Source organism: Carettochelys insculpta, chromosome 11 (assembly GCF_033958435.1).
Source record: "Carettochelys insculpta isolate YL-2023 chromosome 11, ASM3395843v1, whole genome shotgun sequence".
In the NCBI taxonomy this organism is placed as follows: domain Eukaryota; kingdom Metazoa; phylum Chordata; order Testudines; family Carettochelyidae; genus Carettochelys; species Carettochelys insculpta.
Genome location: NC_134147.1, coordinates 17,090,678 through 17,103,352, shown reverse-complemented (window position 1 = coordinate 17,103,352; position 12,675 = coordinate 17,090,678). Strand labels below are relative to the sequence as shown.

Here is a 12,675-nt window from a genome sequence, read left to right as displayed (position 1 = left end):
AGAAGCAGATGTTACAAGTCAGATCCTGCACCCCTGGTGCCCCAAGGCAAACGCCTCTGTTTTTTCAGAGGAGCAAAGCTGCGAGAGGTCTGTCCACCTCGTCCATGAATCTGTGCGGTGCATGGCTGACACCAGCGCAGCTGTGCTCGGGAGTCGAGGCGGGTGGGGCCCTTGGTCAGCCTGCCCGGAGCAGCTCTCCTCTTTGCAAAGCGTTCTTTGTTGTTCTCAGCCCTTCAGGATAAAATCTCTGTCACGCAAGACCGAGGAGCAGTGGGAAAGCTGAGAGGGGGGAATCCAGGATGGGGATAGCAGGGGCGGTGGATTGGGGCTGAGAGGCACTGGCAGAGATGGGGGAGCTCAAGGCTGGCATAGCAGGGAGCCACAGACTGGAACTGAGGGGCACCAGCAGAGCTGCTGGGGGGAGCCCGGAGCCAGACTAGGGAGGGCTGATCCGACCTCCTTTGCCCTGAGAAAGGCTGGGGCAGACAAAGGGCTGGGAACCAGCAACTAAGCCCAGAGCTTTCTCCTTTGGCAAGCAGAGGGGACCCAGGGTGGGGGGGCCGTTGGCATGGAGATGCTGCCTCTGGCTCAGCCCTGGCCCAGGCCGGTGCGGCAGCAGGTGTCTGTGCAGGTCGCTGCGGCGCTGGAAATGCCGGGTGCATTGGCTGCAGCTGAAGTCAGCCCAGGGGGAGTTGGATCCTGTGCCCAGTCCAGGGCTCTGGTTCTCCTTGGCTGGCTCCTGCCCACGGGGTTTGTGCCAGCGCCAGTGGGAGGCCAGGTTGGCAGAGCAGCCGAAGGCCTTGGGGCACTGAGGGCAGAGGAACTCCACACGGGCCAGGCCGGAGCAGCCGTGCTGGGCCAGTGAGAGTGGGTCGCCATAGGCCTGGCGGCACAGCTGACGCACAATGGCTCCCTGCCCCGAGGAGTGGGAGGTTGCTGGCAGCAGGGGTGTCTGGGGCAGGGGGCAGGATACCGGAGTCCCCCTTTACTCCAGGAGGGCTTCCCTGGGCAGGGGCCAGTGGTGGGAGGAAGCCTGGAGGCCAGAGGTTGGCACCAAGGGGCTCTGCTGAGGGGGCTCGGATCCGGTAGGAGGCTGGGCCTGCCCTATGGGTTCTCTTCACCAGGAAACGGCAGGGCATTGTGGGCACTGGGGGCTCTCTAGACCCGGCTGGATGTTGGTACCAGGTCTGGGGACTCCCTCAGCTTGTAGGAATGTCGCAAGTTGTTGGCACCCAACCAAGGCTTTGGTTCTGGTGACTCCCTGAGTCCGTCTGCACCGTGGTGCCGGTTCCGGCAACTCCCTCGTCCCCTCTGCGCCTCGGTGCCAGTTCTGGCAGCTCCCTCGTCCCCTCTGCGCCTCGGTGCCGGTTCTGGCAGCTCCCTCGTCCCCTCTGCGCCTCGGTGCCGGTTCTGGCAGCTCCCTCGTCCCCTCTGCGCCTCGGTGCCGGTTCTGGCAGCTCCCTCGTCCCCTCTGCGCCTCGGTGCCGGTTCTGGCGGCTCCCTCATCCCCTCTGCGCTTCAGTGCCGGTTCTGGCGGCTCCTTCGTCCCCTCTGCACCTCGGTGCCGGTTCTGGCGGCTCCCTCGTCCCCTCTGCGCCTCGGTGCCGGTTCTGGTGGGTCCTTTGTCCCCTCTGCGCCTCGGTGCCGGTTCTGGCGGCTCCCTCGTCCCCTCTGTGCCTCAGTGCCGGTTCTGGCGGCTCCTTCGTCCCTTCTGCACCTTGGTGCCGGTTCTGGCGACTTCCTCAGCCTGTCTGTGACTTGCTGTCAGTTCTGGTGGCTCCCTCAGTCTGCCTGGACCTCAGCACCATCCTCCTCCCTTCAACCTGTATGCCCCAGCCCGATATATACAGCTCTCGGCCCTATTGTGCAGCCCCATGGCTCCAGATGATTGGGCTGTGGAAGCCAATGGCCGGGGGTTGGCAGCAGGGCTCGGGGGTCCCCAGGGAATGAAGGGCAGTGACAGATGGCAGGTGCCCCCCTCACGTGCTCCCTGCATGCAGCAGGCACAGAAGGACCCCTACTACAAGCACAGCACGTGCTGGAGAGTTCCATTGAGTCATTGCCTCCCCCCACCAACACAGAGCTGCCACTGGCATGTGTGGGAGCAATTAACTTTTTACTGCACCCAAGATGCACCTGGGGAAGGCAGGAGCTCTGGTTTGGTTTTTAACGTGGATCAGGTGGGCAGGGAGGTGGGGGCAGGTATAAACCTAGCTTCTACCCCCCTCCCCCCACACACACCCCCAGAGCAAAGAGCAGAGTGTCCTTGGGGGGTCTTTCCCTGGCCCATGCTCTGAGTGCAGAATCACCCCCCTACAGGCTCCCCTGCACACACCCACACCCCAGTGCGTAGGCTTGCCCCCTACACTCTAGCAGCTGTGCTGTCATTTACTCAGCCACGTAGCCAGTCAAGTTGCTGTTTGCCATCAGATTCGACATTAACAACGTTGTTTTAAATGTACACGGTCTGAGCTCTTTGTTGTACTTCTGACCTGCTTCTGGCTTCTTAATGCTACATTCGTCTTTCCTGGCTTAATGATGTGTGACCTCCCGTCGTTTGTTTCTTCTCCTTATGCTCTTCCTTTCTATTGCGGTAAGTTCATATTTACTTTTCTACATAGTTTCTATTGCTTCCTCTGTTTCGGTTACTGTTTCTATTATTTCATTAATTTATTTTAAAATATTTTATTGATTTTATTCCAGTCTATATTCCATTTTATTAATTACTGCTATCACATTAAATTGTTATTTTGAATAATTTTATTGTGCATATTGTATTAATATTATTTATTATTTTGTTTTTTTAAATAATTCGCTAGGTATATTTTATTAATAGTGCTTTTGTTTCATTGATGTATTGGTGTATTTGGTAGGCACAATTGTTTTATTGTGTTATATCAATACTTATAATTAATAATACAATTATTTTATTCAGTTGTATGCTAATGTTACTGCATTTTATATAATTATAATTAATAATATAGTTTTATTTGATGCTTAACTTGATCACAAAATTGTTCAAATGATTTTAATTTTACAACTAGTAATTGAGATTATAATTGCTTATTTTATGTTATTAGTAATATCTTATTATATTTATTCTTTGATTATTTGTATGTTTGATTGATTGTATGATTATTTGTATGTTTTAGTATGGATGATTTATCATGGGTTAATAATTAAATCATATTAGCATCTCGAGTGATTGATTCTATTCGCTAATGATGTATGGTTTTTATTTTATTTTTGTCATTACAATATTCTTTCAGTTCTTTATTACGTCATGTCTAGATTCTCTAGCGCGTCATGCCGGGGAGAGATCATTTCCTAATTCTCAGGTCATTACTGGTTCCTCGTGATCCTATTAATTCTGATGCTGTGTTTCTGCACTGTTCTGTAGGAACATCTGGCATGGAGAACAGTAGGCTCTCCTGACCCCACATCTGCTGCACACGCACACCTCTGCCTGTGGGATTCCAGTCAGCCTTATATTGTTACCAAAAAAGGAAGAGGGCAGGATATAATCATCACAGACAGAGTTAAACAAGGTAAAAAATAACCAATGGTTTCATCTAGCCCAGTACTGTGACTGGCTTAAAACCCCTCAGCTATAGGATATTTTATCTCCACATAAGGTTCCTCCAATCCTGGGGTTTGCGTGAGACGTTAGTGACAGCAATACTGAACTATACCTCAGGTTTCCACAATTTGAGTTGCAGCAGCACTGAGTTCTGCCTCAGTTTCTCCATTGTTTGGTGCAATCTAAGCTGCAGCAACACTGAGCTGTGCCTCAGTTGACCTGGTTTGGGTTCAGTGTGAGGGGGTCTAAGCTTCAGCAACACTGATCCAGACTTCAGCATCCTGGTGTCTGGTGGAACATTTATCTGGGTCTAAGTTGCCACACGATCTTGCAACACTTCCCACCCTGCGTGAGGTCCAAGCTGCCATCAAAGCAATGAAGTGCGACAAGGCAACCGGAAGAGATGGAATCCCTGCCAAAGTCTTCAAAGAAGGCAGGCCAGAGCTCCACAAACAACTCCACCTCCTGAGTCTCAAGATCTGGGATAGGGAGCAGATGCGGCAAGATTTCAGAAACACACTGATTATCAGTCTCTTCAAGACAAGTCGGACTGTGGAAACTATCGTGGCATCTCTCTCCCGGCAGCGGCAGGGAAATCTTAGCTTGAATCCTTGCAGGCAGACTCCTGCCACTCTCAGAAGAAATTCTGCCAGAATCCCAGTGGGGCTTCTGACCATTGCAAGGAACAGCGGACATGATCTTCACCACCCAGCAACTGCGAAACAAATGTCATGAACAAAACCTTATGCGTGAGTTTCAGCAACCTGACCAAAGCATTCAACTCAGTCAATTGTAGCACCCGGTGGACCATCCTCTCAAAGATCGGCTGCCACAAAAAATTCATTAGCATCTTGTGGCTGCTTCAGGACAAAATGACTGCCACAGTATTGAGCAGCACCAGATCCCAAAGAGACCCCTTTGAAGTCAAAATGCGAGTTAAACAAGGCTGTGTCATTGCCCCGTCGCTGTCCTGTATCTTCATCGACATGACGGTTCACCTCATTGATGGCAAGCTTCCCGATGGCGTGAAGGTTGTCTGTGGAATCTTCAGTGTAGAATCTAGAATCTTCAATCTCAGTAGACTAAAGGCTAAAAGCAAGACCTCCATGACCTCGAGCAGGGAGCATGGAGCTCCAGTATATGGACGACAACGTGGTTGCTGCTCTTTCTCCCGCAGCCCTTCAGACCATCTTAAATGCCTTTGCTGAAGCACACGAGAATCTCGGCCTCACGCTGAACATCAAAAAGACATAAGAACATGAGAATGGCCATACTGGGTCAGACCAAAGGTCCATCTAGCCCAGTATCCCGTCTGCCGACAGTGGCCAATGCCAGGTGCCCCAGAGGAGGGGAACCAAAGATAATGATCAAAAACCAAGGTGCTTCACCAACCCTCACCAATGGGACAATCTCATGTACCTTCTATTTAGGTGAATGGAGAACTGCTGGAGAACGTGGCACACTCCCCATACTTGGAAGTCATCTTTCTGATAAAGCCAACATTGATGTGGAAATCCAGCATCATCTGAGCCGTGCAAAGTCTGCTTCAGCCCGCCTGAGACAAAGGGTCTTCAAGAACTGTGACATCTATCCCAAGACAAAGCTCCTTGTGTACCACGCAGTGGTTGTTCCTGGACAACATACAAGCATCATTTGAAGGCACTTAAACAATATCATCAACGCTGCATCAGGAGAATCTTTAACACCTTTTGGGAGGATAAGCACACGGACACTAGCGTCCTGGAAGAGTTGAACGTGACCAGCATTGAAGCCATTATCATTCAAGAACTTCGGTGGACTGGTCACGTGGTTCAGATGTCCGACCAGCGCCTCCCAACCCAGATTCTGTCTTCCGAGTTGGAGGAAGGACAGAGGAGCGCTGGGAGCCAGCGGAAGCGACATAAGGATGTGCTGGAGGCACACATGAAAAAGCGCAGCATCGGTGTGGACACTTGGGAGAACCTGGCCCAAGACCGTCCCCAGGGGGGAGCGGTAATCCATGAGGGGGTGGCGCAATTTGAGAGGTCCTGACACTGAGCAGACAAGGAGAGTCGGAGGGGAAGAAAAGAGCGTCGCAAACTGCCCCACGCCCCTCCAACAGCTGCCAACACCGGCCCCTTCTGTGGCAAGACCGGAGGTTCCAGGCTCGGTCTGATCAGCCATCAACAGACTCAAACAGGAGAGTGACATGAAGACGTCCTACTCGTTATCGAGTGACCTCCAAGACCCCAGACCTGCCAGGGTTCTGAGTCCAGCTCCCATGAGAGCAGGACAGATGGGCCCCCTGGTCTGACCTGCTCCAGCATGGTGCAAAGCACGCATGAAATGCTACCAGCTCAGTCACAATCTTTGAGTCTGCAACAGTGACACCTGCATGCAGCCGGGGCTCCCCTGGGGGCAAGGTAGGGACGTGGCTGCTCTAGGAGACAGGATGGGATCAGTGCATCAGTCCCTTTGCCCCTGGAGAGGCGCTGGTTTCCCCTGTGCCAAGTGGGCATGCAGCCTGCCAGGGCCTTCACGCCTTGGGCGGGGATTAGGCCACGGTGGAGACAGGCAACATGGCGCCAACTGTCCAGCTGCTTTGCCAACGATTTTTGCACGAGAACCAGCTGCCTTGTGCCTCTCCCCTTTGTGTGCGGGGCAGCAGGGGAGAGGCCATGTCGGTCTCAATTCCAGACACACACACACCCTTCCACTCCCTGGGGGTGTAGGGCAGCTTCATGCTCCACCGACTCCCCTCCCCCACCGCCAGCCACTCTCAATAGCCAGACACAGGCTGCCCTGAGCGACCCTCCTGTGACCCCCATGGACCTGCTGGGAGTAGACCCCCCTCCCCAACCCCCTTTGGAGCGGTCAGGAATTAACCTGGGGTCTCTGTGATTTGCTGGGTACTTTATGCCCTGGATGAGGGGAGGGTTTTGCGGCTGGGGGCCACAGCAGGACGCTTGGGTTCAAATCCTATCTGTGCGGTACATCCCATGCAGGATCACGGGTGGCGCCCTGACTCTCCCCTGCACCTCAGTTCCCCCATCTGTAGACTAAGAAATGAGCCTGTCTTGGTCTAATGAGGGTGGGAGCTGTTCAGAGCAAGAGCTGCTTCTCCCTGGGGGTCTGGGCAGCGCCTGGCAGCGGCGGGACGCCTATCGCTGCACAAACCCACGGGGAAAGCCTTGTGGGAGCTGTACAAACGGACATGGGCTGGGAAGGGAAACTGAGGCAGTGAGCGAGAAGAGGCTGTCTGAGGTCAGTAGCAGACCCTGCAGAACGGAGCCCTGGAGTCCGGGCTCCCAGCCCCTACGCTCCCAGCCCCTCCACCCCCGGGGCAGAACCCAGGCGTCCGGGCTCTCAGCTCAGCTCCCTCTCCCGAGCTGTTTCTCCTGCACCCCACTGAGGGGGTCGGTTCTTGCCAGGCCCCTTCGGGGGCGTGGGGCGGGCTCCTCCCAGGAGCCGGGCTGCGGGCCAGGCTGGGGGACTCCTGGCCCCGAGCCAGCGCTGCAAGGGTTAACCCCGGCTCGCCCGCGCCGCGCCGCGCCCCGCTCAGCAGCCGCCGGAACCGGCCGCACCTGCCTGGCCCAGGGCCGGGGCGCCCCACGGCAGGTGGGGCCGGGCAGGAAGCAGCCGCCGGCCTATGGAGCTGCCCCAGGCCTGGCGCTACTGGCTGCTGCTGGCCGCTTACGGGCTCTTCCTGCTGCTGGGCGCCGCCGTCTTCGTGGGCGTCGAGGGGCCGCCGGAGGCCGAGCTGCGCCGGGAGCTGCGGGCCGCCCGCGCCGCCTTCGAGCGGCAGCACCGCGGCTGCGTGGCCGAGGCCGACCTGGAGCGGCTGCTGGAGCGCGCGCTGGAGGCCGAGAGCCGCGGCGTGTCCGCGCTGGGCGACGTGTCCGGGGAGGAGAACTGGGACTTCAGCTCCGCGCTCTTCTTCGCCGCCAGCGTCCTCACCACCACGGGTGCGGGCTCCGGCCACTGGGGGGTCAGGGGGTCCCGCTGGGGGGCTAGTAGGGGGAGCCCGGGGCTGGGGGGGGGGTCAGGGGGCCCGAGCTGGGGGGCTGTCGGGGGAGCCCAGGGCTGGGGAGGGGTCAGGGTGCCTGAGCTTGGGGGGCTGGCAGGTGGACCCCAGGGTTGGGGAGCCAGAGAGCCCCACTTAGTGGAGCTGGGGGCCCGAGCTGGGGGGCTGGTAGGGGAAGCCCAGGGCTGGGGGTTCAGGGGGCACCTGGGGGAGCTGGGGGACTGAGAGGGGAAGCCTGGAGCTGGGGGGGGGCTGACCTGAGGGAGCTGGGGGGCTGGCGGGGGGCCCAGGGATTGAGGGGGAAGCAAAACCTGGGGAAGGAGGGGGGCGAGCACTGGAAGTGGCCAGGAGCCTGGAGCTGGGGGCAGGTTTGGGCTGCAGTTCTGCAGTAAGTGCCCCTGGCAAAGCTAGGGAGGAGTATGTGGGGGGGGGGCGGAGCTGGGACATCGGGGAGCTGCAGGTCAGCAGTGAGAGACACCACACTGTGCCCCACCCCACTGACTGTCTCCCTACAGGCTATGGCCATACGGTGCCCCTGTCGGATGGGGGAAAGGTTTTCTGCATCTTCTACACCCTCCTGGGGCTGCCGGCCTCCCTGCTGCTGGCTACCTGCCTCCTGCGGCAACTCATGGAGCTGTTGAGCCACCGGCCGGTGCGGTATCTCCACACCCGCTGGGGCGTCCCGCTGGGCCACGCCGCACTGGGCCATGCAGCTGTCGTGGGACTGAGTGTCCTGGGGCTTTTTATCCTGCTGCCCGCTCTCTGCTTCTGGGCCCTGGAGAGCGGCTGGACCTTCCTGGAGTCAGTCTACTTCTGCTTCATCTCGCTCAGCACTATCGGGCTTGGGGACTACGTGCCAGGTCACAGCAGCCACCCCTCGCTGCGCCATCTCTACAAACTCAGCATCACCTGTGAGCCATTCGCCAGGCAGCCACTAAGGAGCTCTGTGTCGCAGGGAGCAGGGGAGTCTAGTGGGGGGTGCTGCGCCCCAGGGGGCAGGGTGGGGTCCAGCAGGGGGTGCTGCACCCCAGGGGGGCGGGCAGGACTGGGTCCAGCAGGGGGTGCTGCACCCCAGGGGGGCGGGCGGGACTGGGTCCAGCAGGGGGCGCTGCGCCCCGGGGGGGGGAGGGGCGGGACTGGGTCCAGCAGGGGGCGCTGCGCCCCGGGGGGGAGGGGCGGGACTGGGTCCAGCAGGGGGTGCTGCGCCCTGTTGGAGTGGGGCAGGGTCCCACTGGGGTGGGAGGGCAGCACTGTGCCACAGAGGAAAGGGGAGAAATCCCACCTTAGCCTTCTGACCCTTCTCTCCCCCCACAGGTTACCTTTTCGTGGGGCTCCTGGCCATGCTGCTGGCCCTGGAGACCATCTACGAGCTGCCTGAGATCCGCAGCCTTGTCCGATTCTTTGCCCTGCCCCGAGCCACTGCCTGCCCCTCCAGCGAGGATGACGACCGGCTGGAGATCCTGAGCGGCGACCAGCTGGGCCTGGCTACTGTTTGTGGTGCTTCCCACTCCGAGAGCCAAGCGGACAACGAGGCCGATGGGAGAGTGGCGACCCCTGATGGCCCCGCCGGGTAATCCCCGTGGACAGTGTGTTGGGTTCCCCTCCCCCTGTGCATAAATAAATGAAACTGTACGGGATAATCGCTGGCTGTGGGGGGTGGGAATGGGCAGTGGATGGGCCCACTGGTCTCATGGTAGGGCAGGATACGGGGTGAATGGTCCTGTGGGTTGGATCTGGGGCAGCTGAGAGGGGAAACGCTGGGATGGAAGGGACCCCAGGTGTGGCCCAGAGTTGCAAGGGGAGGGCTGGATGGGGCTGGAAAAAAACCCTAGTATCCTCAGGGTAAACAAGCCACCCTCCTGTGTCCAACCCTGCCCCTGCCCCAGGAATTACTTGGGAGCAGGGGAGACTCGTGGGGAGGGGACACACAGACGCCACGAGCGGGAGGGACAAGGGGCCAGGTGGCAGCCAGCAGGGAAACTAGCAGGGAGGGCCTGGTGCCCGTGGCGGGGGTCTACCCCCATGAACAAGAGCAATACGGCAGGGGGAGCAGAGCAGAGAAAGTCGGGGCATGTGGCTCCGCTTTGCTCACTCTTGCAGGTGAGTGTGGGGAGGCCGTTTGGGGAAGTGGTGAGGAGTGGAGGGGGGGTTGCTTCAGGCCTTCCTTGGGCTGGGAGGTGGGGAACCACTTGGCCAGTGGTCCCCCTGTCTCCCCACTAGTCACCCCTGCCCAGGGGCTGCTAAGTACCCTCACCCAGGAGAGGGTACGTCCAGTCCTCTGGCTTTCCCTGAGCCAGGCCAATCCCAGGGGAGCAGCACAGGCACCAGACACCTGGGCCTTGTGCTCGCCCCTACCTCTGGGCCCACAGCAGCGTGAGCATCTCCCTTCCCAGAGGGGTTCAGCCCTGGAGGGGAGGGGCTCTAGTGGGTTAGAGCAGCCAGGGCTGGGAGCCAGGACTCCTGAGTTCTAGTCCTGCCACCAGGAGGGATGTGAGGTCGAATGGTTAAAGCTGGGGTGGCACTGGCAGCCAGGACTCCAGGCAAACGTCCCCTCTATTTTTTTCCGCATCGACACATGCAGTGGGAACTCTGCTAATTGAACCTCTCCTGGGCAGCCACCCCAGCCCTCAGCTTACAGGGAGCGCTGCTCCTGGGTTCTGTGCCAGGGTCTGAACTGCCCAATGGGGGTAAAAAGTTCCAATGTTGTGGTGGTTTGTTGGTTTAATACCGGCTGTAAGGAGGCTCACAATGCCTGAGTCTCCAGCTGGTGGCATTGTCGCAGGGTAGGTTGCAGCACTGGAGTTCCCCAGGAGCGGGCACTGGTGTGGGGGAAGCTTCCAGTGCTGCCCTCATCCTTTTATCCTCTGCTTTCTCCGGCAAGCACCCCCCAACCCACCCCATGCAGCCTTCCTGGGCCCGAGCCCACAGGGAGGGACCCTCATGGGGGCTGGCATCCCCTGCCGTGGGTGCAGAAAAGCCGCTGGGCTGGGCTGGGCCTGTCTGCCTTGGACGGACACGTGGCTCATTACCATCTGAAACTGCATCTTCTCTGTCCTGCTGGAGCAGCTGTCTCCTCCTGTCCCCCACTGAGACCAGAGATGGGGAGGGAAGGCTGGGAGCCAGGACTTCTGCCCAGCTCTAGGAGGGGCGGCTGATGGTGTAGAGCATAGAGGGTCGGAGTCAGGATGCTGGGGTCTGTCTCCGGCTCTGGGAGGGGTGTGTTTTAGGAGACTGAAACTGGGCTGAATGTTGGAGGAGTTAAGCTACTGAATCTCCCCCCACAACTGCTTGGGGGAGGGGAAGGGGGGAGACACTCAGGGTGCAGAGGGAGGGAAGGACAGACAGTGAAGGGGCTGGGGTGGGATGGGAGAGGGCAGCAGGCAAGAGGGAGGTGAGGGAGTGTGGTGGCAGGTGGGGGCTGGGGCTGGAGAGCAGGGGGATGCGGGCCGGAGTGGGTGGTCTGTTCAGGATGGGGAGCAGCAGGAGGGAAGCACTCGTGGACAAGGGTGTGGGAAGCCATGGCTGCGTTGGCGGAAGAAGTTCAGGCAGCAGCATTCCATCTGGTCTCCCATTTCCGAGCCTTGTGCACTCCCTGGAGCACTGTCCCTTTTGGGGTAGAGGCACCAGCTGCTGCATGCTCTGGATGCTGGCTGGGCACCTGCAGCCATGGGCACTGCCCCAGCTGGGACCCTGCAGTGTCCCTGCCCAGCTGGGAATCAGCCCAACCAGCTTGCAGGAGCCTATTGCTGGCATCTGGGTGAGATCTGTTTCCACTAACCCCCTGGCCCACTTAGGTTCTCTGCAGGCACCATCCTGCTGGTCCTTGGCATTGTGGCACTGGGCTATGCCCAAGGCTGTGGCTGGTGTAATAGAAATGGGGTGAAATGTGAGAGTGCAAAGTACAGGGCATAACATCTAGGGACCAGCAACAGGAGCTTTTGCTAAAAGCTGGGGAGGTATCTGTTGGAAACGACGGGGGAAAGACACGGGCGTACTGGTTGCTCTATGGAGGACAATGATCTGCCAGCATGATGGGGCCGTGAAAAAGGCTAACGCAGTCCCAGGAGGCATTACGGGGGGTAGAGAGTGTTAGTACCGTTGCACGAGGCACTGGTGAGCCCTCGCCTGGCACACTGTGCGCAGTTGTGGTCTACTGTGCACTAGATGAATTCCAACGGGAAGAGGCGCGGAGAAGAGCTAGTAGGGAGATCGGAGGAATGGAAACGATGCTGAAGGAGCTTGACTTGTTTGTGTACCCAGAAGAAGGCTGAGGGGAGGTAGGATTCTCTGTAACTACACCAGTAACTCCTCTCCCTCCCTGGTATTTAAGTGCTGGTGTAGACACAAGAACAAATGGATGTATGTTGGCCAGGAACAAGTCTGGCTCATAATTTGGCGATGTCTAACCAGGAGAGGAGTGAAATTCTGGAGCAGCTTTCTGGGGGGAGCAGCGGGGGAACCCTAATGAGCATGGGCAGCAGGTGAAGGCACAGCTAGGGAATGCAAGCTCCAGCCTGGCTCCTTCTGCCCCAGGAGGCTCCACCCCTTCCCTGCTGGGGAGCCGGGCTCCCACACCATGGCCCCAGGCCTCCCCGGCAGCCAGGAATGTAGGCAGTGTTGGGAATTCAGTGCCTTCCTTTGGCTGCATGACCTGCATCCATGCTGGCTTGCGTCAGGACTGAGCTGGCTAAGTTTATGTTCAAGGCTGCCACCTCAGGTCCCATGCTTTGCAGGGCCCTGGTCTTCAGAGCTGAGGGTGCTGGCCCTCACCCCGTACTCACCAGCTGTAGCGGGAAGTGACTCAGCCCTAGGGGGTTCCACTCAACTCCCCTACCCCACCTCACACCACCATTTTCCAACACCTCCCAAATTGTCAATTAGTTACGGGGGGATTAATTTTGGTGTCAGTAACCACCTGACAGATGATGTGGGAAAAGCTGAAGTACTCAATGCTTTTTATTTTTTGCCTCTGTCTTCAGCTCCCGGACTACTGCACTAGGCAATGTGGCATGAGAAGGAGGTGGGCAGCCCTTGGAGGGGAAAGAACGGGTTAAGAGCTAGTTAGAAAAGCTAGAGGTACACAATTCCCTGG

At 58.1% G+C, this 12,675-nt stretch overlaps 1 protein-coding gene across 1 annotated transcript; it reads left to right on the top strand.

The window, feature by feature from the left end:
- Positions 1–7,115: 7,115 nt before the first annotated feature.
- On the top strand, positions 7,116–9,223 carry KCNK7 (potassium two pore domain channel subfamily K member 7). Its single transcript, XM_075005531.1, has 3 exons — positions 7,116–7,524; positions 8,099–8,494; positions 8,898–9,223. Exons 1-3 carry the CDS (start codon positions 7,209–7,211, stop codon positions 9,155–9,157), a joined length of 972 nt encoding a protein of 323 aa, XP_074861632.1. The 5' UTR covers positions 7,116–7,208; the 3' UTR covers positions 9,158–9,223.
- Positions 9,224–12,675: the final 3,452 nt, after the last annotated feature.

What these genes read in the sequence shown, in the direction of transcription:
- KCNK7 (XM_075005531.1), top strand. Translation starts at nt 7,209, where the DNA reads ATGGAGCTGCCCCAGGCCTGGCGCTACTGGCTGCTGCTGGCCGCTTAC. An exon ending in CAGCGTCCTCACCACCACGG is followed by an intron (nt 7,525 to 8,098) that starts GTGCGGGCTCCG and finishes GTCTCCCTACAG; the next exon opens with GCTATGGCCATACGGTGCCC. An exon ending in CTACAAACTCAGCATCACCT is followed by an intron (nt 8,495 to 8,897) that starts GTGAGCCATTCG and finishes CTCCCCCCACAG; the next exon opens with GTTACCTTTTCGTGGGGCTC.